This window comes from Balaenoptera physalus (genome assembly GCF_965194825.1).
Source record: "Balaenoptera physalus genome assembly, chromosome: 21".
In the NCBI taxonomy this organism is placed as follows: domain Eukaryota; kingdom Metazoa; phylum Chordata; class Mammalia; order Artiodactyla; family Balaenopteridae; genus Balaenoptera; species Balaenoptera physalus.
The window spans coordinates 30492589-30520549 of NC_138902.1; the positions used below are offsets into that span (position 1 = coordinate 30492589).

The following is a 27961-nucleotide window of genomic DNA, read 5'->3' on the forward strand; positions in this document are numbered from 1 at the left end:
AGCCCCCCTCTTCCCATTTGGGTAGATCAGATTTCTTATTCTTCAACTTGATATTTAGATATGAAGTCTAAAGATGCATAAATGACTTGAAACAATATTCGATAACACATTTTTCATTTCTTACGTGGAAATATTCATTTCCATCTTACCTTCAGGTTTTTAAAGGGATTATTTTGAATTTTCTGGATTGAGTTGGACATTAGATGGAGTTCAGTCAAATTCATGCAGAAGATAAAGGTTTTATCAGAAAGCTGAGATAGCTCATTGTGTTGGAGGTTCAAAATTTCCAACAAAGGGAGACGTTGGCACAATTCTGGCTCCAGCTTTGAGATGGAGTTAAATCCTCCATCCAAGATAGTAAGTTGGCTATATCTTGTAAAATTGTCAGGTGGTAATCTTCTGAGTTGATTATGGGTAAGATTCAACACTGTTATGTTTGTTGGGAGGTCATCAGGTATTTGAGTCAACTTCAGATGACTGCAGTCAGCTATTTCATGTCTAACAGTACATTTGTTGGTAGAAGATGTGCACAGTATCCAAAAGGGCAACAGTCCCAAAAAGGAGTAGATACGATAAAGCAAATACCTGCTCATGATTTTGCCTTATAAAAGAAAAACATAAAAAGTAATGGGCAGCATTAATAACATGTGCTTCCATATGCATTGGTTTATTCCTTGTAATATATGCAACAAATGTGACTATATATGTAATATATGTAACAAATGTGATCTCATTACTCGTAACATTTATGATATACAAGTACGTATTATACAAGTAATACATCAAATGGAAATAATTCAATCAGCACAAAAAAGGATCAAAAAACAAACTCCCTCCTTGCTCTTCACCTCCACCCCAGCTGCAACGTTCCAAGGTAAACCTCTTGACTGTTTCTACTTTTAATTCTCATGGTCACTTCCACAAACCTAAATAATATGCTTATGTTTCTATTTCTTCATTTCTGGACTTTAAGTAGTTTCTTCCCACCAAAAAGATGAGGAACTTAATTATACTTTTCCTCATCCTCTTCACATTTTTCCTTAGTTATTTTTTAATTTCATTTACTCTAGTGTTCCAGTTCTAAAGCCTATTCTGAAAACTCTCTTTCCAGTACCATAAGGGTACTACCTCTATTTACCAACTCACAGGCATAGTACCTGAAATATATTCCCCTCCTTGCCTAGGTGACATTTACCTCTTCTGGAAGGGCCGTAGCTAGAGATAAGAATTACTGAGAAGGATTAAGCCATTTACAAAACATGTAAGGACTGAAAGACATTCCCAGGTATGAAGATACACTTCCCCTGATGGAAGAGACTCACCAAATGCCAGGCCAGGATGAGTGAAAAAGGAAAAAGACACAGACTCTTCTGAAACGTCAGAATTGTGATCATCCACCAAAAAAATCCTAAAACCTTTTAAGGAGAACATATGATCAATTACTTCCAGAGGAAAGAGATCCTGATTGCCACAAAACTTTTCATCAGCAACATGAGCCACTAGAAAACAATAGTGCTAAGCTTTCAAAACGTGCAGGGGGAATAATTTTGTACCCCAAATTTCATATGAGGCTGAACAATTAAAGATAAGGGGAAGAAGCGTTTTGAGATATGCACAGACTCATGAAAAAGTTATTCTAGAATGTGCTACAGTAAAACAAACAAACAAAAAAGGGAGAGAATGAAATTAGAGTGAATAGTTGATGTTTCATGAGACGTAACAGAAACAAAGGAAGTTTAAAAGAGATGAAAAGTAGATTCACTGGGCCTTGCAATTTTGAAAAACCTAGGATTACACATTTCTTTGTCCAAGTAAAAGACAATATTGCCTCATGTTTGGGACGTGGCATCTGCCGCCAGGGTGCTTAATCATTATTTGCAGTTTGGCTTGTACAGTCTGGTTTGTAAATTCACAATATTTTTTCCCCTAAATTTATGCAGGCACATCTATCTGCAGATACACACTAACACATAATCCTACTGTAAAGTTGGGAGCCAACGTCCTGAAACCAGTACCACCTGAGGCCGACCAGCCCATATTTGCTCATTTCTGACCTTCCTACACACCTGAAGATCTTTCCATGGGAGCCAACTTCCTGAAACCAGTACCGCCTGAGGCCGACCAGCCCATATGTGCTCATTTCTGACCTTGCTACACATCTGAAGATCTTTCCATGTCTCATCTTCTTCCGTTTTCCTTTATGAGGCCAAAGAAAGCCATTTTCTTACTCCTAGGAATACCTGAAGTGTTTTCTCCTTGTCAAGCCCATTTTAAAATGCCAGCCCCTGTCTCCTCTCCAGCCAAGAAAACGGAGAAAAGGAGATAAGCTCTTTAAAGCTCACAGGGCTTTGCATCTTTAAGACAAAGCTGTGATTTTTTTAAAAAGGCTGTTGCCGAATGATTTCCATCGCTTCCCTAATGTGCTTTCCCAGTTACAGAACACTACAAAGGAAATAAAAAATACTGCATAAAATGTTTTATCATGTTAATGAGAAACTGTTGCTGTCCCTTGTCCTCTGAGTTGTGATACAAGTCTCTTCACCCCTATATTCTTTCCCCTTTTTCCACTCTCCATGTTGAATGATTCTGACTCGATCTCAAGCACCAGATCCAAGAAAGATCAAAGAATGCTAAAGCCAACAAGCATTCTAGCTGTACCCAACATGAGAGACCCCATCCCAGGAAGAATTTAAAATACACACCTTCACTTACTCTGACGGCAGCTGACCGTTCCTTTTTTCATTAGTCCAAATCCAGTCGTTTTCATCTGGGAAGTGAGGAAGTTTGCTGCAATCTGGAAAGTGAAACTAAAGTTTAAAAAAAAAAACAAAAACAACGTTTTCTCCTTGGTACATTCTAAGAAGGGCAAAGGAAAAAAATCACAATCTCAGCAAGAGGTATTTTACATTGTTTCTTAAAAATGTCTTGTTTTTTCTTCTTCTGTACAGTCCCTTGGGTTTTATTAAGAGGGTCACAGATATAGCAACAGAAAAAGTTGAAAGAATTAAGACCTCGCCCGTTGATGTGGGCAGGGCTCTAGAGGTTAATGAATATCTAACTGAGAGCGAATTCCTCTATTTTTTTTTTTAAACCAAAGCCTGATGCATGGCGGTCAGAATCGGTTAGAGGGACAGAAAAAAAACTCAGTCCCTAATCAAAGCTAAGCACTTTCACTTCTCTTATCTCACTTTATCTTCTTAGCAGCTTTGTAAGACAAATAATGCAGAAATTAACCTTTTGATCAAAGAGACCAAGTTTCACAGCAGAGAAAGATCGGGGCTTGGCAAAGCCAGGAGCCGGTCCTAACTCATGCTGTTCCACTTTACATGGTCAGAATCTGTTAGGGAACAAATAGATGAGCCCGGAGAAAGTTCAGATTCACTACTTAGTTATCAATTAGCTTTACTGACTTCAACTAGTGTAAGGAGCATGCTTGTCAAAAAAGCAACACGTTTTCATTGTTGATATAACATCATAGGATAACTATAATGTTATACAGTAAAATATAACAATTGGCAGGAACTGTAGAGATCACTGAATCCAGCTCCCTTGTTTGAGAAGTGAGGAAAACGAAACAGAGCTAGGTGAGGGATCTGCCTGAGGACATACCGCAAGTTGCCTTAATGCTTTATACTAGTAAAGTAAGAAAACAGCCTGGAACAGTTGAAACATGTCATTAGCTCGACTGCAGAATTGAGAGCAAGAAGTTAGTTTGTATCAGGGTGCAAAATGCCCTTTCCTGGGCTCCAGCCTTAGCTGGACCACCTTGTGGTTACACTTTTCTGATTCTGAAGTCACATCTATGATATAATGGCATAAGCAGGCAAACGACTGTCCCCCACATCTACCCATTGGGATGTGCAGTAAAACGTTACTGCTATTCAAAAGGTTTCTTCTCTGTGAGTCCCTGAAGGCAGGACAGGGTGTGCTCTTTGTGTGTGACTCTCCGGCCAGTCTTCCATGGTAGGCTGTCACTTTGGGCTCCAGTGAACCAGGCTGCTCTTCAGTATTCAGACCCTTGTGTGGTCTCCACATTGACCCTGGGCTTGACCACGTGACTAGCTTTGGCCAACGGGATATTAGTAAGCATGCAGCCAGGCAAGGCTGGATAAGCATTTGCATATTAGGACTGGCCCTCTTCCTCTCAGAACCCAGTCGCTGTGTGGTGAGATGCCCAGCCTAGCCTTGTGCAGGGCAACACGGAGGAGAACCGAGGGCCTAGCCAATAGCTCCAACTGAGCACCCAGAAGACGGCCATTGAGTAAGCCGTGTTGGGAGTGGATTTTCCAGTCCCAGTTCAGTCACCCCAGCTGATGCCCCATGCAGCAGAGACGAGCTGTCCCCACAAGTCCTGCCAAAATCCCAGAGGAGTAAACAAGTAAATGACTCATGTTTTAAACCAAAAAAATTTGGAGTGATGTGTTGGGTATCATCAGATAAATGAAATTCATTCCCCCCACAACCCTACACACCCATCTCTTATGCCTTAGGGCTTCTTGTAAATATCAGGTTTTCCATAATGTTGGTTGAACTAAAGAATGGCTTCCAAAAAATAATTTTTTATTTTGGAATAAAATAATCATAATGCAATAATCAGTTTAGGCATAATACCAGTTCTCATCCACATATTAATAGTCCTCAATTCATGCTGGCTTCTAAATACAACACAGGTCAGTTTCTCTCCAGTGTATATTTCTCAATTATGCATTAACTTATTTAGCTATTATGGTGGTAGGTGCTACAGTGAAAAAGTTTATTTTTCCCTTTTTAAGAGAATTAAATCAAAACTATGATATATGTCCATATGTGGACTCAAAACAACCAGAACAAACAAACAAAGAAAGAAACAAACAAACAAAACAGAAACAGACTCATAGATACAGAGAACAAACTGGTAGTTGCCAGACGGGGGCAGGCGGGAGAACAGATGAAGTAGGTGAAGCGGATGAAGAAGTACAAACTTCCAGCTACAGGGGAGGGTGGGAGGGAGGGAGATGCAAGAGGGAAGAGAAATGGGAACATATTGTATATGTATAACTGATTCACTTTGGTATAAAGCAGAAGCTAACACACCATTGTAAGGCAATTATACTTCAATAAAGATGTTTAAAAAAAAAACAAAAAAAAAACTTCCAGCTACAAAATAAACGTCACCGGTGTGTAATGTACAGCATAAAGAATATAGTCAATAATCTTGGAACAAGTTTGCATGGTGACAGATGGTAACTAGACTTATTGTGGTGATCATAATGTATAAAAATATCGAATCACTATGTTGTACACCTGAAACTAATATAATACTGTATGTTAACTATGATTCCAAAACAGACAAACAAAAACTTCCCATGGGTTAACAATGTGATAAGTATATTATGGACCTAGATAAACAGTTACATTTCCCTCAGAGCATCAGATAGACCATCATTTTGAACTGTGCTGACCCATCTCCCTTCACAGCCACCATTCAGAAAGGACATGGTCCTGCTCTGAACTGTCTGAAATTCCAGAAGGCATCTCTTTTTCTTTTTTCTTTGTGAACTCTTTCTCTAAAGTAAAGGTGAAGTTCCTCTTGCCAGTGTCATTTCCATTTCTGCTCACTGAGCTTCAGCTGGTTTAAATTAAGTTTGTAGTCAGACAACAAACTCAGCAAGAACTTTAATGAGAAGAAATAACACTGTGCCCCTCCTGTTACTCTCACTCATGTCCACTGAGCAGGACTGAACTTGAACTTCCCCTCTGAAAAAGAAACCAACATTTGACACACAGAGCTTCTAGCTTAACTTGAGCTTTTCCTTATTTTTTATTTTTTTGTAATTTTACGTGGTAGATGAAAAGTGGTGATATCTTCCTCTCTCTTGTAAATCTGGGAGATGGGTTCGGGTGAATGGTCTCACTCTCCTTCACTGACAGTCTCAGGATATGGTGAAGGTCTCTTCAAACTCTATGCCTTAAATTTGATATTCATTTATTAATATGAAAAATAAAATTCCAGGTCCAGTGGTTAACACTCCACACTTCCACTGCAGGAAGCATGGGTTCGATTCCCGGTCAGGGAACTAAGATCCCACATGCCGCGTGGCACAGCAAAAAATAAACAAAATAGAATAAAATAAAATTCCAGACCAAACTTCACTATCATCCTACTTTCTTTCTATTTATTTATTTACTTTCAACTTGGACATTTTTCCAGTATTTATTATGAGTAAATTGGCCTCCTGGAATTGTTCTACAGAGTCATGATTAAATAAATAACCCTCATGGTGCTACCCCTGTCTATGTGAGGAGCAGCTTGATTTCAAATCAAAATCTGCTGTTAAGAGCATTTGCCCTTGTTATTCTTACTTTTTTCCCTTTCTTTTAAATTGGAGTATAGTTGATAATACAATATGATATCATCCTACACTTTAAATATCCTAATTAAATTTGAATGAACTGATGCCTACTGGGCATCCAGTGAATGGAGTCATAAATGTCAAACAAAGCCATTAACAATCACACTTAACACAAAGAAGTTCAAAGTATCAAAAGCAACTAATAATTTACTGTAATCAGATTAAACTGGTCATTGGTGACAGTTTAATGCTCATGCAGGTCGATCTCCATTTTATAATGCAAATTTTGAATCAACACAGAAAATTAAAGAGAGCGTCCAGTGTTGAAAAGGATAGGCAGTTGCTTTTGAACATGCTTCTTGCTTTTCTCCTAACAGGAAGCTATATCTGTATCTGGGATGATTTATAATAAGAATATGAGAACTGGTCCTTAAAAAATGAGAAGTAAAAGTGAAAGGAAGGTGGGGAGGGGGAGGTTTACTAGGCTAAAGATTTGGAGAAAAAGTACATAAACCTAGTGAAATTCAGAAAGCTGTAAGCTAGAGTTTACAGCCTGTATAAAATGTTAATCTTATTCTTTACTCTACCTAGAAATAGGCCTATATAAGAGTTGAATGTACACTTTAACATCAATACCGTTTCAAAAGAAATGGTAACATTCCTTTCTGTTTAAATTACCTGTGGTACAGTGGCCTGGAGTGTGAAAGGCCCACAAGGGAAATGAGTAAGTTCTTTAAGAAGAGGAGCTGACCGACCCCTGGCCAGGGCCTCAAAACTGGGTCAAGAGAGCATTTTTTAAAACTATATTACAATTGACCCCTTGATGTCTTGACATTAGTTTTGAGTTCAGTTTTTGGGGGATATTTGAGTGACCTAAATACAATAACAGAAGAGACTTCTAGAGATTGGGCATAATTTGCCCTAAACTGAATAGAAAACAATTTATCATGAGAGAAGAAAGGAAGAAAAGAAGTACAAGGAAGAAATCAAAGAGGAAATAAAAAAATACCTAGAAACAAATGACAATGAAAACACGACGACCCAAAACCTATGGGATGCAGCAAAAGCAGTTCTAGGAGGGAAGTTTACAGCAATACAATCCTACCTCAAGAAACAAGAAACATCTCAAATAAACAACCTAACCTTACACCTAAAGCAATTAGAGAAAGAAGAACAAAAAAAACCCAAAGTTAGCGGAAGGAAAGAAATCATAATGATCAGATCAGAAATAAAGGAAAAAGAAATGAAGGAAACAATAGCAAAGATCAATAAAACAAAAAGCTGGTTCTTTGAGAAGATAAACAAAATTGATAAACCATTAGCCAGACCTATCAAGAAAAAAAGGGAGAAGACTCAAATCAATAGAATTAGAAATGAAAAAGGAGAAGTAACAACTGACACTGCAGATATACAAAGGATCATGAGAGATTACTACAAGCAACTATATGCCAATGAAATGGACAACCTGGAAGAAATGGACACATTCTTAGAAAAGCACAACCTTCCAAGACTGAACCAGGAAGAAATAGAAAATGTAAACAGACCAATCACAAGCACTGAAATTGAAACTGTGATTAAAAAACTTCCAACAAACAAAAGCCCAGGACCAGATGGCTTCACAGGCGAATTCTATCAAACATTGAGAGAAGAGCTAACACCTATCCTTCTCAAACTCTTCCAAAATATAGCAGAGGGAGGAACACTCCTCAACTCATTCTACGAGGCCACCAACACCCTGATACAAAAACCAGACAAAGATGTCACAAAGAAAGAAAACTACAGGCCAATATCACTGATGAACATAGATGCAAAAATCCTCAAAAAAATAGTAGCAAACAGAATCCTACAGCACATTAAAAGGATCATACACCATGATCAAGTGGTGTTTATCCCAGGAATGCAAGGATTCTTCAATATACGCAAACCAATCAATGCGATACACCATATTAACAAATTGAAGGAGAAAAACCATATGATCATCTCAATAGATGCAGAAAAAGCTTTCGACAAAATTCAACACCCATTTATGATAAAAACCCTCCAGAAAGTAGGCATAGAGGGAACTTACCTCAACATAATAAAGGCCATATATGACAAACCCACAGCCAACATTGTTCTCAATGGTGAACAACTGAAACCATTTCCACTAAGATCAGGAACAAGACAAGGTTGCCCACTCTCACCACTATTATTCAACATAGTTTGGGAAGTTTTACCCACAGCAATCAAGAAGAAAAAGAAATAAAAGGAATCCAAATCGGAAAAGAAGAAGAAAAGCTGTCACTGTTTGCAGATGACATGATACTATACATAGAGAACCCTAAAGACTCTACCAGAAAACTACTAGAGCTACTCAATGAATTTGGTAAAGTATCAGGATACAAAATTAATGCACAGAAATCTCTTGCATTCCTATACACTGATGATGAAAAATCTGAAAGAGAAATTAAGGAAACATTCCCATTCACCATTGCAACAAAAAGAATAAAATACCTAGGAATAAACCTACCTAAGGAGACAAAAGACTTGTATGCATAAAGCTATAAGACACTGATGAAAGAAATTAAAGATGATACCAACAGATGGAGAGATATACCATGTTCTTGGATTGGAAGAATCAACATTGTGAAAATGACTCTACTACCCAAAGCAATCTACAGATTCAATCCAATCCCTATCAAACTACCAATGGCATTATTCACAGAACTAGAACAAAAAATTTCACATATTGTATGGAAACACAAAAGACCCCACATAGCCAAAGCAATCTTGAGAAAGAAAAACAGAGCTGGAGGAATCAGGCTCCTGGACTTCAGACTATACTACAAAGCTACAGTAATCAAGACAGTATGGTACTGGCACAAAAACAGAAATATAGATCAATGGAACAGGATAGAAAGCCCAGAGATAAACCCACGCACATATAGTCACCTTATTTTTGATAAAGGAGGCAAGAGCATACAATGGAGAAAAGACAGCTTCTTCAGTAAGTGGTGCTGGGAAAACTGGACTGCTATATGTAAAAGAATGAAATTAGAACACTCCCTAACACCATACACAAAAATAAACTCCAAATGGATTAAAGACCTAAATATAAGGCCAGACATTATAAAACTCTTAGAGGAAAACATAGGCAGAACACTCTATGACATAAAACACAGCAAGATCCTTTTTGACCCACCTCCTAGAGAAATGGAAATAAAAACAAAAACAAACAAATGGGACCTAATGAAACTTAAAAGCTTTTGCACAGCAAAGGAAACCATAAACAAGATGAAAAGACAACCCTCAGAATGGGAGAAAATATTTGCAAATGAAGCAACTGGCAAAGGACTAATCTCCAAAATTTACAAGCAGCTCATGCAGCTCAACATCAAAAAAACAAATTTTGGATTTGTTTGCCCAAAAATGGGCAGAAGACCTAAATAGACATTTCTCCAAAGAAGATATACAGATTGCCAACAAACACATGAAAGGATGCTCAACATCACTAATCACTAGAGAAATGCAACTCAAAACTACAATGAGATAGATATCCCCTCACACCAGTCAGAATGGCCATCACCAAAAAATCTACAAACAATAAATGCTGGAGAGGGTGTGGAGAAAAGGGGACTCTCTCGCACTGTTGGTGGGAATGTAAATTGATACAGCCACTATGGAGAACAGTACGGAGGTTCCTTAAAAAACTAAAAATAGAACTACCATATGACCCAGCAACTCCACTACTGGGCATATACCCTGAGAAAACCATCATTCAAAAAGAGTCATGTACCACAATGTTCATTGCAGCTCTATTTACAATAGCCAGGACATGGAAGCAACCTAAGTGTCCATCGACAGATGAATGGATAAAGAAGATGTGGCACATATATACAATGGAATATTACTCAGCCGTAAAAAGAAACGAAATTGAGTTGCTTGTAGTGAGGTGGATGGAGTTAGAGTCTGTCATACAGAGTGAAGTAAGTCAGAAAGAGAAAAACAAATACAGTATGCTAACACATATATAGAAATCTAAAGAAAAAAATGGTTATGAAGAACCTAGGGGCAGGACAGGAATAAAGATGTAGATGTAGAGAATGGACTTGAGGACATGGGGAGGGGGAAGTGTAAGCTGGGATGAAGTGATAGAGTGGCATGGACTTATACTACCAAAATAGATAGCTAGTGGGAAGCAGCTGCATAGCACAGGGAGATGAGCTCGGTGCTTTGTGACCACCTAGAGGGGTGGGATAGGGAGGGTGGGAGGGAGACGCAAGAGGGAGGAGATATGGGGATACATGTATATATATATAGCTGATTCACTTTGTTATACAGCAGCAACTAACACAACAATGTAAAGCAATTATACTCCAATAAAGATGTTAAAAAAAATAAAAGAAAAAAGAAAAAAAAGAAAAGAAGTACAAGAAGTCTTGGTGGCCAGCCCATCACCAAGTTCCTCATTTATATGGTATCAGCCAAGGAAACAGAACTGAAATTTCTGGAGTCTCTAAAAATATCTTGGTGGAGTTAAAGAGTGTGTTAAAATATGAGTTGTAATTTTGTGACAAATATCTTGGTGTATTTCTTGGGTCAGGGTGGGAGGTCTGGCAGTTACATTGTTGGAGGGTATAAATTAATCATTTAGGAAGGTATATGTAAAGGTTAATGGTATTTGTTTATAACCAAAGGGAAGGGGTGGTCAGAATGCAGAGTGGGGGGTCGTGGTGGAAAGCTGGGAGAGGGAGTAAGAGAAGGCACTGGAAAGTGTGAGGCCTCTCCCCAGGAAATCGAGGGTTGGACTAATAATTTTCATTTATATTTAGAATGGCACAGTTAGTAGTAACCTTGATAAGTTTTCCCTTTAGGCATGGGAGTGTAGGGGTTTTGGCAGCGAGCAAGGTGTATACGAGGATCATGGAGTGAGCAGACAGTGAGCTCAGGAAGTGTAATAGCATCTCTAGTATCAGAGGAAGAAAGCAATCAATGTCCCGTGTCCAATTTGTGGGCACCTTAGAGAGGTTAGCCATGGTAATGATCTGAGAGTCCGGGATGAAGTTATATCTGTCGTGGAGAGCAATGTTATTTTTAGCAGCAAGCTCCTGGGCCAGGGCAATGCTGTCTTGGATGTGGGACCAGGATATCCTTCCCACATGGACACCCACTTGGGTTGATGTAGGTCATGTTTTTTTGACCATATGGTATCATAACAAGGTTGAGCCCTTCATAGAATATGAAGGCAATGTCGGGCCTGGGAGCTTGTAAATATCTTTAAAATCAAGGGGCTCTCTGGGTGCATCACAGCTAGCAAAAGTGATGCCAGTATTGGTGACCTTTTGTAATTGGACCAAAGCTTCGTAACCCAACTGGCAATTGCACAATTACTATCCTAATTAAGGGTGGCTGAATCTAAAAGCTCCCAATAATCCAAGGTTTTGCCCAGATAGATGATGAGAGATTTTACTGCAAATAGGATTTAAATCCAATGGCCTGATTTGGATGCATGTGGTTAACAGGGTGTCAGGTGGTTAGGCAACTGAAATATCCTTGTCTGATGCTGGAGCTTCAGCATTAGTCTGTTGGCAGGTGCTCTAATTTAGCCAAAGACTAGGTGCCCTCTGCCTCCGTTGTCAGTTTGGTTGGTGACGGGCAAGCTAGTGAGGTCTTTGGGCTAAACTGGATGGCAAGGGGACATCAGAATTCATCATATATGGTTGAAACAAGGGCTTACTTGGAAGGCTTAGGTCTCCAGATCGCAAACTAATGAAAACTCTGAGACCAGTTTTTACAAGACCAACAGCCAACTGGATGGTGTGTAGCTGCACTTGACAGTCTTCTCTTGCCTGGTGGATTTCCCCTGGCAAATATTCTTACCAAAGAGGGTTTTTCTAGTTGTATTATGATGGATATGATGTTGATTCCATTATTATCTCTGAAGGTGATTTTCATTTACTAAGTGGGGTTTCCTATCTCCCTTCTGGGTAGTTCACTCTATTGAGGGCTTGGCCCTGGAAAACTAATGTTAATTTCCTAGCGAGGATCAGAGGGAGAGCCAGATTAATGATCTACCTCTTATAACCTGAATATAGAGGAAGGTTTTAGGTGGTGGAAGTTTAGGCTCTAGTGGCTCTTATATCAGATGGACAGGTGTCTTGGCCCAGGGATCAATCTGCGGTATAATGGATCCCAGGAGAGTGTGCACCCTTGATCTGGCCTCAGCCCACATGGGCTGGGAGCAGGATAGAAAATCTGTAAAAATAGGGTGAAACATTATTAAAGGGCCTCATATATAAGTCTGTATACTTGGAGGAGAGACACATCGTCTTTTAAATACAGGAAAGGGTGATGGGAAAGTTTTTTAAAGTTAGTGTGAAATGTGAGTCAACCAAAGGGCTTTGAATTAAGAGAGATTAAGGCCTAGGGAAAGGTGGAGACCTATTTAATGGTTTATGTGTAATTTTGTAACTTAAACAGAAGTTTTTGAGGAGTCCATTAGTCTTCTCAATTTAACCCGTTAGGAGGGGCCTCTAGGAGGCTGTAAGTTCTGCTCAATGCCTTTCACAGAAGGCATTATAGCCCAACACTTTGTTTTGAGAAGTGAAATGTGTGCTTTGGTTATGATCAGTTATGTCTGGAGCACTGAAGGAGGTAAGGAGTGTCCTGGTAAGGCCTTATGCTGTGATCTTGTATATGTAGAGAGACATGTGACTTTGACTCATAGTTTTGGTATCTAGGAGCCAAGAGTTCTCTACTCTGAAAGGTACAACTTAAGCAATGACCCAGGAGTTTGTAAAAATGTGCAGATGGAACCATTTGCTGACCAGGGTATACTGTGCTAAGATTACTGCCTGAATGTTGGCCAACTGTGCTGACCCTTGGGTCCCATCCATTACGGGGGGACATCCTGGTTGAGATGGAAAGCACCCACACTCAACTGAGCTCCATCCCATATGATGGTGGCAATTCCACCTGTACAATATAAAAACTCCCATTGCTATTCACTCATTTAATACCAAGGGACTCCCCAAGTAACCAAGGGGTCTGGGGGAATGGTGGCCTCCTCCACACCATGGTATCTGGCAAAGGACAGAGGAGGGGTGATGCCACTTCCCCTGCAGGTAGAATATGCCAGAGAGCCCAGGTATGGCTCCATCCAAACCTGTATCAAAGAGGTCCTGGTATCCAAGTTGAGCTTGTGGGATTCTGAACCAAGATGTAATGGGAAGCTGAGTATGGAGGGTCATAGGCTCAGAGTCTGTGACAAATCGTATTTACAGGGGAACCCGGTACATGGCCAACAATCTTTGCTCTAATGACCTACAGCATGGGGCCAAGAAGGGCAGTTTCTTGGCCATGATATGTGGTCTAGAGATTCCAGGAAGCATGGGAAGAGATTGCTAAAGCCACTACAGTGAAGGAGTCTCTGAGGGCACGAACAGGAAGGCTGGTTGACTTTAATTTGAACCGATTCTAGAGACTTCTGTTGGAGGGGCTTCATCTGAGGTGTGCTGACTTGTAGGCAGCAGCATCAGTGAGACTGAGTAAAATTGGTAAAAAAGGAATATGCTGATTCCAGAACCCAAAAGCTACTACAAGATATTGGACTTGTGGACTTGTATGCCCTTAAGAGCATGTCAAATGAATCTCTTCTGAGGAGGTTGTCATCAATGTAATGTCATACTTGTGCTCCTAGGGAAAGATGGATGCAAGTAAGATCTTGTCCTCAAAGATGGTACATGGTGGTCAAACTATGGAGGTACACCATTGGTAGCCGGAAAAACGTGCACAGTGTCCCTCTGGAGATGAAGGCAGACTACAGCTGAGAGACTGTTGAAATAGGCGCTGAGTAGAACATAGCAGCCAAATCTATAATAGGAAGTATTCCTTGGTTGTTGATGGGATGGATGGAGTTAGTAATTTAATAATATTGGGTACTCGGTATGGGAGACTTCATAGATGGACTACAGCATTAAGGTTGTAGTAACCACCGTGAGGCATCGTTTATTCTTTCCAGGTTTAAGAACATGTTTTAAAAATGTAGAAGCAGTGGGGACAATCACCCACTCACCAACTAGGTCTTACATAATAAGTCTCAACCCTTGAAGCTCCTGTTTTAATTTACATTGGGCCGTATTAACTATTTTAACTGGGGTCCACGGAGCCCCATTTTGTCAAGCTGATTTGTAAGTGTCAAAAGCATAGTTCGATTTCAATGTATTACTCATTGTGTTGAGTGTCTATGCCACTGTGGGATATTTTAGGGCAAAGGGTACTATGACCATGGGAAATTTAGGCAAGGCATAAATATTTTTTTCTCTGTTTTATATTTAGTTGTTTTCCTGAGATTATAAAGGCTACCATGCTTAAATTTGCTGGGATCCCCAGATGTGGCCAGTAATTATGACTTGAGCCCCCATATTGATTAAGTCCATGAAGTTTGTCAATTGGTATATTTTAGCAAATATTCAAGTTAATTTAGAACCGATGTTGCAGAGGCACAAAAGCCAATCAGCATCATTTTACCTTTTTGTCATACACATTTGTAAAGTTAATTTTGGATTTCCAGTGGGTCAAATTACGGACCTTTGCTTTAATTTAAATTTATATACTTAATATATAAAACAATAAAATTAAACATTTCATCCCTCTGTATTCTTCTTTTTTTTCCGGTGGGGTTGCTTCTAGCTGCTTGGTTTCCGTCTCCGTCTGGTAACTCGCCGGAGAAGCTTCTACATGAACATGGGGAACGCGGGCGAAGGGCCAGTGGCCTACCTCGCAGGCAGCTGGTTGTCTTTCCCAGGGTTCTCAGTCCACCTCCGGGGGCTGGGCTTTGCACCTCGGGTGCTACGGCAGCCTGACCTTGGGACAGCACCATTAGTCCCCTTGTCCCAAGTACCAGTCCTTCTGCATGTTGATACAGGCAGCACTTACTGAAGCCCAAGCACACCGGCTCAGGACTTTGCATTACTTAAGCAATTGGGTAACTCAGGTAGGGCGTTCCGGAGCGGGAAGCCCGGTGCAGCAGTAAGATATTGGTGTCCTTGTCCGAAGGGCCCCCTTTGGATTAAACCTTGGGCTTCTGGTCTCCAAGGATGCATCTCACGATCCCCCCGAGAGTGTGGGGGGCATGTTGGTTGGAGGGAGGCAAGGCACGCAGCACAAGGAAGACAGCTCCACCTGAGCAACATCGACATGGAGACCGGGCTGCCAATTCTCTACCATGGGGAGCCCGCCCAACACCTTCCTCCACAGGGCATACCGGAAACACAGGGACGAATCAAGGTTCTGCTCCAAATAATAATAATAGAGAAACACCAACGCCGAAGATGCGATGGGCCCTGGAACGATCCTTTGCCAAACACAGGCTGTGACCCGAAACGCAGGAGAACGCCCGACCCCAGACAGCGCAGCTTAGGGCCCAGCATTCCTGCTGCCCTAAGGTGGCTCCCCCCTGGGCTAGTATCTAGAAGCCCAGTTTAGCCAATTAGGACTGTTTGTTTTGAATATTCCCCGGTCCAGGACATTAGTGTCAGGAGGGATGTGGCAATCACTGGCAGACACAGCAGCAAGCCGTGAGGTTAAACTGCAGGTTCATCAGAGGCAGAGATTCTGTCCTAAGTGGCTCTCACGGGAGCCTGGAACCACTTAGGAAGACAAGAGCTGTCCCTTCACAAAGCTACTCAAGAGTCTATCGTCATGGCCACGCCATCCTGCTCACAGCGCCAATTGTTTTATAAGATTTAAAGGTTCTTTTGATGGTGAAGCAGGACACAGTAATACTCAGATAGCTGAAAGGCAGCTCCAAACAAGAGAAGGCTGTCAGGCAGGCCCACACAGGGAGTTGCAACTGGGGACAGGGTAGCAGCAAGCTGGGCTGTGGGGACGATATATGTATGGCAAGCTGGCTGGGCTTAGCTATAGCTTCTCGTGGCTCCCTGTGGATTGACTAATTTGAATAATTTCAGTGGAATCTGGGGCATAGGGGCTGTCCCTACTGGTCTGGTACCTAACTAACCCAGGGCAATTAGGGCAGATGTATAGCGGCCTCTGTGTGAAAGCCCAGTAAGGGAAGTGACTGGGGTGTGGACTTAATCCATGGCTCAAGAACAGCTAACTAGCCTCTAGCCAGGACCTCAAAACAGGGTCAAGATAACATTAGAAAATACAAAACAAACCAAAATTGTATGACATCAACAAACTAGGAATAGAGGAAACTTCCTCAACATAATAAAAGCTATTATGAAAACCCCACAGCTAACATCATACTCACTGATGAAAGACTAAAAGCCTTTCCCCTAATATTGGGAACAAGACAAGGATGCCCGCTTTTGCCACTTGTATTCAACATAGTATTGGAAGTTCCAGCCAGGACCATTAGGCAAGAAAAATAAATAAAAGACATTCAAATTAGGAAGAAAGAAGTGAAATGATCTCTGTTCACATACGACATGATCTTATATATAGAAAACCCCAAGGATTACACACACGAACACACAGTTAGAATAAGCAAATTCAGCAAAGTTGCAGGATACAAAATCAACACACAAAAAATCAGTTGTTTTTCTGTGCACTAACAAGGAATAATCTGAAAAGAAATTACGAAAACAATTTCATGGGAATTCCCTGGTGGTCCAGTGGTTAGGACTCCTCTCTTTCACTGCCAAAGGTGCGGGTTCAATCCCTGGTTGGGGAACTAAGATCCCGCGAGCCGCGAGGCCAAAAAAAAAAAGAAAAAGATTTCATTCACAATAGCATCAAAAAGAATAAAAAACTTAGTAAGTCTAACCAATAACAAAAGTAGATATCTTACCACATGTGAGTTCCAAAATATGATTCCCAACTATTGAGAAAGGCAAATACGGTGTGATACTTTGGAGCTAATCAAACCTAAATTCAAATCGTGACTCAGCCATTTACTAGCTTTATGATCTTTGGCAATTTTTTTCATCTGAGCACAAATTTCCTCCTCTGTCAATTAGAGACAATGTAACCAACTGACAGAATTATTGTGACGATTAGGGATAGTTAAACTAACTGTTTGGCACATAGCGTGTACTCAATAAATTATAGCTATTGTTTTTACTATTAAGATAAATCAAGTAATGCTTATAAGAAAACTAGATAGGCTGTACCTCTGAGTTTTGAACACTCAAAACAAATTAATTGTGTACAACAGCTTGTTAGCACGTAAGAAGAATTGCATCAGATTAACACTGTCGCGTTTCTCGAGGAGTAGGCATAGATACAGTCTAGGAAAATAGTACCTGATTTTATCTGTAAAATCACCATCTGGTGGCACTCAGATACTGTTATAGCCAGTGCCCATATGTCCCAGGGCACACCACCAGCACATCAAAGGGGAGATTGGTTAAGGAGATATCACTGATAAAGACTCTACTTGAAGATATTAAGAGACTTAAAAGTGTATGTTTTAAAAGTAAGGGTATGCCGTTAACATTGATAGTTATCATTCAATCTTCATCCAAAATGTCATATCAATCACCATATTATATTCCTGCCAAATAGATCTTGAGAGCTCCTGCTTTCAGATAGTCTCAAGGATACTTAAACTTTGACAATTTGATAAATGGAAAATAGCATCTTGCTGTTTGATGGTGTATTTGAAATGTTATGAGTGAAGCTGAGCATTTTTTCATCTTTGTTTATTTGTATTTGTTTTTCACTAAAGTATCTGATTGTCTTTTTCCAGTTTTCCTACTGTTTTTACATATTTTTCTTATTACTTGTAAGTTTTTGTTTGTTTTCATTTTTTTGCTGTTGTTTTTTTTGCTTTTTGTTGTTTTTGGCTGTGCTGTGTGGCTTGTGGGATTTAGTTTCCCCACCAGATATTGAACCTGGGCCCCCAGCAGTGAAAGCGCTGAGTCCTAACTCCTGGACTGCCAGGGAACTCCCTTGTAAGTTTTTTAATATTAAGAAAATTAACTTTTTGTTATACACCCTGTCATTTTTGCCTGGTTTGTTATCTGTCTTTTGATTTTTTTTTTTTGAGTGTTGTTTTAGGCCATAAAAAAGTTTAGTAAAATCATATTTATCCATCTGTTCACAATGTCTGAATTTTGTTTCTTGCTTAGAAAGGCTTTTCCACTCCATACTCCTTAATTTCATTCAGGGAATTTGGCTCCTAAATACACTCTCCAAAACGATGAAAACATTATGTTAAAAAAACTTTCACTGTACCAATAGGGTATTGACCAATACTATTTGCTAACTCAATAAACAGAATGCTTGCAGAGCAGTTAAAAATGAGGTAGGTAGTAAAAAAAAATGAGGTAGGTATATATACATTTACCATTTTAGAAAGATTTTCAAGTTATGTTGTTAAGTGATATAGCCAAATTGCAAAATAATGTATAGTGTGACCCCATTTGTGTAAAAAGAGAAAAAAGACCTATATCTCTAAACTATATTCTTTTATATTCTTAGAAAAGGTCTAGAAAGTTACATAAGATTCTGTGAATAGTAGTTACTTCCAGAGAGCTGGGGTGGGAAAACTCCAGGTATGTATGGAAAAGAAAAAGGATTTAATTTTCATAGTAAACTCTTCCATGTTGTTTAAACTTTTATCATGCCCATGCTCTGTTTTTGTAATAAAGAATGAATATTAAGATGCACAGCCTTTGAAGATATGGCAGTGGCAGCAGAGAGTATTTGACTCTTCCTGAATCATCACATTAAAAGAAGATAGAGCAATTAGATAGCAAAACCCCAAATCCACGGACCGCATCAAAAACAAAACTAGTTGGCAAAGTATCAGAGGGTGAAGATAAGCTACCAACACCCATAAGACCAGCATCATATCAGCATCCACGCAGAAGAAATTAGAGGGATGTGGCATTTGACAAACCTAAGTAAACTTTCAGCTTATGGATGTGGAAGTTTACATTCAGCCAGAGCCCTAAAATTCCCCCTCATATAAACCCAGGAATATTAAAGAAATAAACCTTTCTTTGTTTTCTTGCTGACTTGAATTTACCAATGTCTTTATCCTTAAAGTATGAGAAAAATCAACTATAAAGTTTTAGAAGAGGTAGATGAGATCTTTTAACATTTCGCTGCCATAAAAGTTCTACTATCAAGCTTGACTACTCTAGCAATAAACATACTTTAATCCTAAATCAAACTATTCTAGGACGCTCTGGAGACCTAAAAAATGCTACTTTGGCCCAATGCTCTTTTACGTCCATTCACAGAGAAAATGTTTCTTTTTTTTCCCCCAAATTTGAGGGGTTTAATGACCCAGAGCATTATGGAATGGTTGGTCCATGTATAGAATAAAATTCTTCTCAGCAGGAATGTAATTAACTTAAGACCATTTAAAGAGTGCTTGTGAACCAATCAAATGAAACTTGAGAGAACATTTCTCCCATTTTTTGGTTTACGTTTTTGGAAAGTTCTTGATGAGGCATAGCAAAAGGGACAAGATCCTTAGGAACTGGCTAATTTGCTAAGCAAGGAGAGAATTTGACAGTCTTCTCTTTTGTGTTGAGACTGCAGATCTGCTGTTGCTTCATGGGGTCAGTGAGTCAAGGTTTCTGGAGAAAAGACTCATTTGTAAGGTACCTGCTTCTCACACGATTGATGTGTTGATAATGTTAGTTCCTGGTACTACCAGCCACTCAGATGCAGAGATCTGCACCTCGGCATGTGCAAATGAGATACGAAGTTATGAAAATATTCTTCCTTTGCCTCACAATTTAGGTGCGGTCCAAGTTTTCAATGATCATTTCAGCTGCATTGCACTCTTCACGACATCAAATGATCACTTCTGGATATAGTTTTATACTAGTCTAATGAAAATGATAGGTAACAGATTAAGGAAATAGGAAACAGATAAAGAGGAAGTTGAGTTTTTAGATTTATACTTAGTCATGAATGTAAAGCATTTCTGACAGAAGGAGGCAGCATAGCACAGCAGTGAAAACCAGAGTTTTGTAACCTCAATCAGAAAGATTGAGGTTCGCATCATGGCTCTGTCAGTTAATGACTATGTGTGACCTTGGGTGGCGTTAATTTCTACACCTGAATAACAGTTATAGTGATGCCTACTTTAGAGGACCATTGTAAGGATTAAATAAAATAGTGTATGTGCACGTCTGGCATATAGTAAATATTCAGTGAATGGTCATTACTCTTATTAGTATCTCTTGGTGATAATTTTACTTTCCTATTTAATACTTTTTAGCAATATGCTTATTACAGTTAAATAGCCTTATGACTCTGTATTTTACTCAGTGTATTCGTTAGTTTTTACCAGATACGGTTATATACATGGGTATGATATGCTCTATCTCCTCCCTTTCTTCCTTCCTTCTAGAATTACACATAATTCTCTATAGTCTACCATGTAGTTGCTGACGTTCAAGTTAACCTGCAGGCTTTGTTTATTCTCATCGCACTGGGAGCTAGAGTCGTGTCCTATATCTGAACTTCCAAGTCAGTAACTGGATCACAGTTACTGCCTTGCCTCAGATTTGGGGATATCCTTGGACACCATGGAGAAAACTCATCTGGTGCGTGGAATGCATGATCTAATTCGGAGCACTTCTCAGGGTTACGCAATAGAAGAGGCTCATCCGACCGTGTCCCTCACTCAACTTCCGGTTCTGTGGCTGTGATCACTGCAGCTCCTTCGGGTTGTGAGAGGCGTCGAGCAGCATGTCATTTCAAGATGCAACGCTAGATGGAGCGAAGAGACCAATTTTTTTTTTTCATTTACATGAAAATTCTAAACACTGGCAAAATCAAATTTCATTTTAAAATTCAGTGACTGAAGAGGCTACTCAGAGATTAGAGGACTTAGACCCTTGAGTTTGCTCTTAGCTGCCCTCTTTCTTCTTCTCTGTTTTCTTGTTTTCCTTGTTTGGACCTGCGGCAGCGTAGAGATTTGGGCTCCCTTGCAGTGGTAGAAAAAAGAGAGGGTTTTCCCACTGGTTTTCCAGGTGTGAGTGAAACGTGCACAGGGCCGATATTCCCATGTCTATGGAAACTCCAGGGATGGATGTCTACATCTGCTTTACATCCATATGCCAGGCTGCTTCTCTTCTAAATTCTGGAAGGCTGGGATGTTGTGCTTGTGGCCAACCTCTGTCTTCAGCATCCTTCCCTTCCCCTTCACTGGGTCAGGCTCAACAGTGAGGCTGCCTGTCTGTATCACAGGCGCTGCTCCCTCCCGTTTTCCCCCAGCCTTCCCTGTACATTTCTCCCTTTTTCTACAACTTCACCTCTCTTATCTACATCCTTGCCTATAAGAACACAACTTTTCATTAGTTCCCTCCTGTGACAGACGAATTGAATCAGATTATTCTACCCTCACTTTCCCCATTTAAAGAGCCCATAATTCTTGGTCAAGACCAGTTTATCCCTTTGTTCTTCTTCCCTTCTGTCTCCTGTATTTCATCTCTCACATAACCTTCTACAAAGTTTATTCTAAATAAGCACTTGTTCAGTCAATGAAGGAATTGCTAAGTGGATGAAGGACTAGCTCCCTTGACCTCTTCCACCTCTAACTCTTACTTTCCTGTTCTCTCCCCACCCGACCCCCTACCTCCCATTCTATTTGCTTGTCCTGATCATTTAATCATCCTTTGCCAGTAAATGAATGTAGGGCCCTCATTCAAATTCCTCCCTTTCAAATTAATTCATTCGTGTAATCTTTCCTGTTGCTCTCCCATTGCCTCCCTGCTGTGTCATTTTAATTGCTAGTGTTTCTGTATTTTGTTTTCCACATTTATCTCTGGCTTACATGCCTTACATTTCTGCTCACTAAAATAGATTAACTGGGATACTTATTGAAATGGCAGATTTGGATTCATCTCAGCTTGCAAATGAAATTTGAATCTGAGTAGTAAGTTTGTAAAAATAAAACTGAACTGGTAACTTGGATCGTTGGGGAGTATCAGGTAAACATAGGAAACGAATTGGCTTTAATTCTTCGGAGGATAGTCCATGGGTCAACAGTCTTAGAAGCAAATAAAAACATTACAGAGTTGAGCTGCTGCTCACCTCCACCCAGCCTTTACCAACAGATAACTGATGTTCTGCAATGTAGAGAAATAATTTCTCTACCTGTTTCCCACTATTTATATTAAATGTCAGGAGAAAAGTTTCTCCCATCATGTGCCAGTCCATTAAAATAGCCATCGAGTATGTACAAAAGCATATTTACTTCTTCTTTTAATTTTATAAATTTATTTATTTATTTATTAATTTTGGCTGCATTGGGTCTTCGTTGCTACGCACGGGCTTTCTCTAGTTGTGGCGAGCAGGGGCTACTCTTCGTTGCGGTGCGCGGGCTTCTCATTGCAGTGGCTTCTCTTGTGGAGCACGGGCTCTAGGCACGCAGGCTTCAGTAGTTGTGGCACGTGGGCTCAGTAGTTGTGGCTCGTGGGCTCTAGAGCGCAGGCTCAGTAGTTGTGGTGCACAGGCTTAGTTGTTCCACGGCCTGTGGGATCTTTCCGGACCAGGCACCAGCGATCGAACCCATGTCCCCTGCATTGGCAGGTGGATTCTTAACCACTGAGCCACCAGGAAAGTCCCCATATTTACTTCTTTATATTTAAAACTAAGAATGACCAAGTTCTTGATAGGTAATTGTATATTTAAAAATTATTTATCAAAAAGTTGATATGTGTAAAAATAACGGGTTTTTTTTTTCACACCGTAAAGTGTTTCATAACAATTTAATTCTACTTGTAATAATGTAAATGGGTATACGTTTTCATGTTAATTAGGAAAATAGCCAGAAATGTTGTGGTTTTTTTTTGTTTTTAAGAATCATCATAAATCGTTAGAAGTATTTCCCTACCTCTGGGGGGGCGGGGCGGGAAGTGAGAATGGGATGAACCACAATGCTACAGCAGGGGACTGGGAATCCATATGTGAAGCAAGAATTATGGTGACTTCCCTGGCGGTCCAGCGGTTAAGACTTCATCTTCCAATGCAGAGGATGTGGGTTCGAACCCTGGTCGGGGAGCTAAGATCACACATGCCTCGTGGCCAAAAAACCAAAACATAAAACAGAAGCAATATTGTAACAAATTCAATAAAGACTTAAAGAAAAAAAAATGGTCCATATCAAAAAAAAAAAATCTTAAAAAAACCCCCAGACACTTAAAAAAAAAAAGAATAATGTGTACACTGAATAAATAATAACACTTGCAGGTTGTATGGTCAGGCCACTCAAGATGGCTGTCCTCTTGCTCCCTGTACATCCCCTGCCCGACCAGTCCCTGCCTCACCTACACCCTATTCACTTGACTGACCTTCCCTCTTACTCATAGAGTCTAATTAGTAGCTGCCTACATACTTGCCCCCTAGTCGCTTGCCCGCTAGCGACTGCTCTAATCTTTGGATCAGAGCTATCTCCACTATGATAGTTTATCCAAGGGGCAGTGAGGGCCGTGCTCCTCTGCTGGTTTCAATTGCCAATTTCCTCTATCACTGGTAACCTCCCTAACCCCATCCCTACCCCCGCATCTAGCGAACCATTCATGCCTCTGTCAGTGACTCTGGACTCTTTCTTCGGTCTTGAGCTGGGCAAGTACAGAGTTTGCAGGCCTGCAGGGTGCAGCCCAACATATGCACGTAGCAATCTTCATGCATATAGGTACTGTTTTAATGAATGAACTAACATTTATTTAAAACAAATGATAGGTTTGGGGTTTGTTTGTTTGTTTGGTTGGTTGGTTGGCTTTTGCCTGTTCAAGTACAGACAATTTCCTCTGCTTTCTTCACCACATATTTATGTTCTTTAGAGGGTACTAGAATCTGCTTTAGGTAGTTGGTTTAATTTCCCTCAGAGTGTGTTAGTCGCCTTTTTGGGCTTCCTGCTCTTGTTTTCTTGAGTATCTTCTAGTCTTTACAGCAGTCTGCAAGTCACAGCAAAGAAGTCAATTATGAGATGAAGGCTGATTGTTCTACTGGTTAATATAAATCTGGGGATTCTCAAAAAACAGAAACCAAAGTTGATCAGCAGCTCTTCCAAAGCAAAGTCCTTTTAGATGCTACAAACGATTAAAGAAGACAATTTAGGTAACAGAAACAAACTTTAACACTTCATGAAACGGGAAGTCTCTGTTCCCAAGCGTCCACAGAACTGGAAAATGTGGCGGAAGGCAGGACGCTTTTATAAGTTAAAGAATAAGGAACATGGAAGAGAAAACAGAAAATGAGTAAGGAATAGGAAGTAAGTAGAGAGCCCAGAGTCACCTTGGCGTTTGGGAGTTGGCTGCCTGGATAGACTGCGTTTCTGGTCAAGAGGAACATCTACAGGGACACAAAAGTGATCTACATCTTGGTTGACTGATGTGTCACCCGGGCAGGAGTGGCTGCATCTTGGGCCTGGAAATTAATTTCAACACCCATCATGGCTGAAAATAACTCAAGATGTTGAACTGACCTGACCTGGAGTTCAGATGGATGAAAACTTTGCCTCTCTGTGGGGGATGATGGGTTAGGGAGAAACTGATGTGCCCAATTTCCTTTTTTTTTTTTTTTTTAAGTTTTCTGCCTCAGTGCCTTGTAGTAAAAAGAAAGGACTTGATCATCAAGATAATTTTGGATATCATTTCGTGGTCTCCTTTTGCCTCTCACAGGACTCTTCACCAACAAAGTAGACATGCGGTCACTGGCTAAGCTGAACTCTGTGACTGGGAAGCAAAATTATCCACATTGCACTCAGGTGGGTAAAGAAAATGTGGCTTCTCAATTTCTCTCTAACTGATACATCTCGCTCAGGAGTGTCAGTCTGCTGGGGCTGGTGATGATGGGACGGGATGGTGAATCCAGATTTAGTTCAACCTGACTTTTTTTTTTTTTAAGAATTTATTTTTATTTTTATTTTTTTAAAGATTTATTGATTGATTGATTGATTGCTATGTTGGGTCTTCGTTTCTGTGCTAGGGCTTCCTATAGTTGCGGCAAGCGGGGGCTACTCTTCACCGCGGTGCGCGGGCCTCTCACTATTGTGGCCTCTCTTGTTGCGGAGCACAGGCTCCAGACGCACAGTCTCAGTAGTTGTGGCTCACGGGCCTAGCTGCTCCGCGGCATGTGGGATCTTCCCAGACCAGGGCTCGAACCTGTGTCCCCTGCATTGGCAGGCAGATTCTCAACCACTGCACCACCAGGGAAGCCCCAACCTGACTTTTTAATTTAAAATCCCCCTTCAGTCGGTGCTCAGTTTCCCAGATTGCCTCTCTCTTCTTCTTACCACCCGCTCCCAACACCAAGGGGAGAGACACAGCTGTTCACTCCCTTCCCTCAAAACTCCCCGCGTCCACCACATCCTCCTAGTAAAGCGGGAGAGGTCTCCTGACCATGCCTTGCTCGGCACAAGGTAACTTCTCTACCACCAGGGCAGAAGCTCTGTGAGCCCAGCATCTTTACATACTTCAGAGATGCATGAAATTCATTCTCTCTCTTTTCCCAGCTTTCTTCATCTGTGTCCATCTCCTGTCTCTCTCACTCTCTCCGGCTCACTCTTTTTTCTTTCTCATTCTCTTCTCTCCACAGTCCAGCCTTCGCCCTTATTGCCTTGCAGCCCACAGCGACAAAATCCCAGTTCCACTGTTAAAGCATATGGCCGCAAGCAGGAATCCCCTTCACCCCCGAAGCACTGAAACCTACCACCTCAAAGGCTGGGGCGCCCAGCCATTGAGGTTTACCAGAAATGGAAATGATGTCTGAAAGGAAATAGCTCAGAAAATACTTTTCAAAAAACATCGTACTCATTTTGAACCATCCCTCCTACGAAGGGAGATGAGTATAAGGAACTTTCTTTTCAAGAATAGTGCCATATTTCATATGGAGAAAAATGAATCTATAAGTCTATAATGAGTCTATTTCAATTGGCCAAATGACACAGCTTTAGGAGGGAAGATCATAAGGAAGAATCCCCATTGGAAAAAGAGAACTAATGCAGAAAGCCAATTGTTATCAAGGAGTTTGGAATCATTTGATTAACTTGCTGAACACTTGTTTGCTTGTTCACTGCTGACTCTCCTTTGAAATATGGAAGTCTGACAAATTCATCACTTGAAAGGAGTATGTCTCCGGGCCAAGTCCAGGTTTCTCAAAGGCCCCAGAACTTTCCCCCCTGCCCCCCGGGTAGCCAGATCGAGCAAAGCACCCCTCCTCTTTATTCTCCCACCAGCAGCCTGAGGTGAGAGCCTGGGCCAGGGTCCCTGCCCTAACCTCTCCCGGGCGGGGCTGGGAGACAATCTCACTGTGACATTGTGACTGACCTTGACTTCAGCTCCTTTCTGGTGAAAGAAAAGGAAAGGCAAACGGGGGCTCCTGAGCTACGCGGTGGGTGATACCAATAGAACTAGGAAGTTGAATGCCAGGCAGAGCCCTAAATTCTTCTAATACTAAAACTCAGAAAAATCCCCCAGTGCTCTGAAACTCACATACCTTCTTTTCTTATTAATCTCCTTTTCTGGCTATTATTCAAGGACTGCGAATCCCTTCTTAGGCTTTGAGCCTCCTTTAAGCTGTAGAAAGAGAAGGAAAAAAATGCACCCTAAGACCTAAGACTTCTTTTTCTTCCTTTTCTGTTGCCAGCCAATCAGTCTGAAAAACGAGCTGGCCCGGGTTCCAGGAATTTGTGTCAATGCCAGATGGAGATACACTGCAGTTTCTGCCCGCCGTCAGGCTTTTCCAAACATGGTGTTAGCTGCTGGCCTGCACTTTTAGGGCAGTGACCTGCCAGTGACACGTGGGCCTCTCCCACCTGCACCGAGGCCTGAAACATTTCTACTCTGGCCTTTCTACTCTTGGTGTCACATTCAGTGTAATCATTCTAAGAGCAAAATCGCTACATTTATAGCAAAGTAATAAGGGCACACCTCATCTTCATCTCCTCACTGTACTTTCTTCCTGGGGAATCTCAGAAAGTGGAATGTAAGTGTCGTGCCTATAAGTATTTTTCCATGGAAAGGGCCATCACTTGCTTTTATTTAATTCTCAAAGGGTCTGCTGATTTTTCTCCAGTATTTACTGAGGGCCAGCTATATGGTAGGCACTGTGGTTTATAGTCGAGCATCCAGTGAAGGACAAGGGGGGACAGGGTCCCTGCATGAGTGGTAATTATAAATGAATGCGGTAGAGGGAGGCACGGAGCAAATAAAAATCAACAAACAACCATGAGTGTTTTATTTCGTTTGGAGGGCTCTGGCACTAGAAGGAAATAAACAGCGTGATGGAACTCTATCTAGTTGGATGGTAGGGGTTAGTAGACTGGCTTTTATGACTCCTATTCCAACCCACTTACAGAATCCCTTCCTGAACTCTAGCTACAATGCCTCTTTGAACTGCAGCAGCAGAAAAGCCAAAATATAAAAAACTCAAATGACACTCCCCAGACTCCCTCGTAGCTAAGGTCTGACTGTGGTCCCACAGAGGCAATGAGCGTCAGGCAGTGAGGAGAGGGGCTCTGCAACCAGTCTGGGGGCAGAAGCATTAGATGCATCCAGATTGCTTGACCAGAAGCTCTTTGTCCAATCTCCACATTGTGGATACTGAGAGGCAGGTGGTGGCAGTAAGATTAACACAGGGACATATCTGTGCTGTGTTGTTTCTCCCAGCTGCTGCACCTGATGGCAAAGCTTCTGTCAGCCTTGGCCCCA

At 40.9% G+C, this 27961-nt stretch overlaps 1 protein-coding gene and 1 long non-coding RNA gene across 7 annotated transcripts in view; both read right to left on the bottom strand.

The window, feature by feature from the left end:
• Positions 1–27961, bottom strand: part of TLR3 (toll like receptor 3) — a 358863-nt gene that overhangs the window by 6957 nt on the left and 323945 nt on the right. Inside the window, exons 1-4 of one of the 6 annotated variants that reach the window (XM_082444782.1) lie at positions 2907–3815; positions 2713–2794; positions 1323–1415; positions 150–601 (exon numbers count right to left, since the gene is read on the bottom strand). In XM_082444782.1, coding sequence (XP_082300908.1) covers positions 150–601; positions 1323–1415; positions 2713–2767 — 600 coding nt within the window. In that variant the 5' untranslated portion in view covers positions 2768–2794; positions 2907–3815. Of the gene's footprint in view, positions 1–149; positions 602–1322; positions 1416–2702; positions 3816–27961 lie in introns of those variants that run through there. The other 5 variants (XM_082444781.1, XM_082444784.1, XM_082444783.1 and 2 more) reach the window with 5 other exon arrangements.
• LOC309651807 lies at positions 9746–27913 on the bottom strand. Its single transcript, XR_014258413.1, has 3 exons — positions 26748–27913; positions 23143–24205; positions 9746–22826 (listed from the first exon to the last, which is right to left on the bottom strand). It is a non-coding gene; the product is annotated as an uncharacterized lncRNA (long non-coding RNA).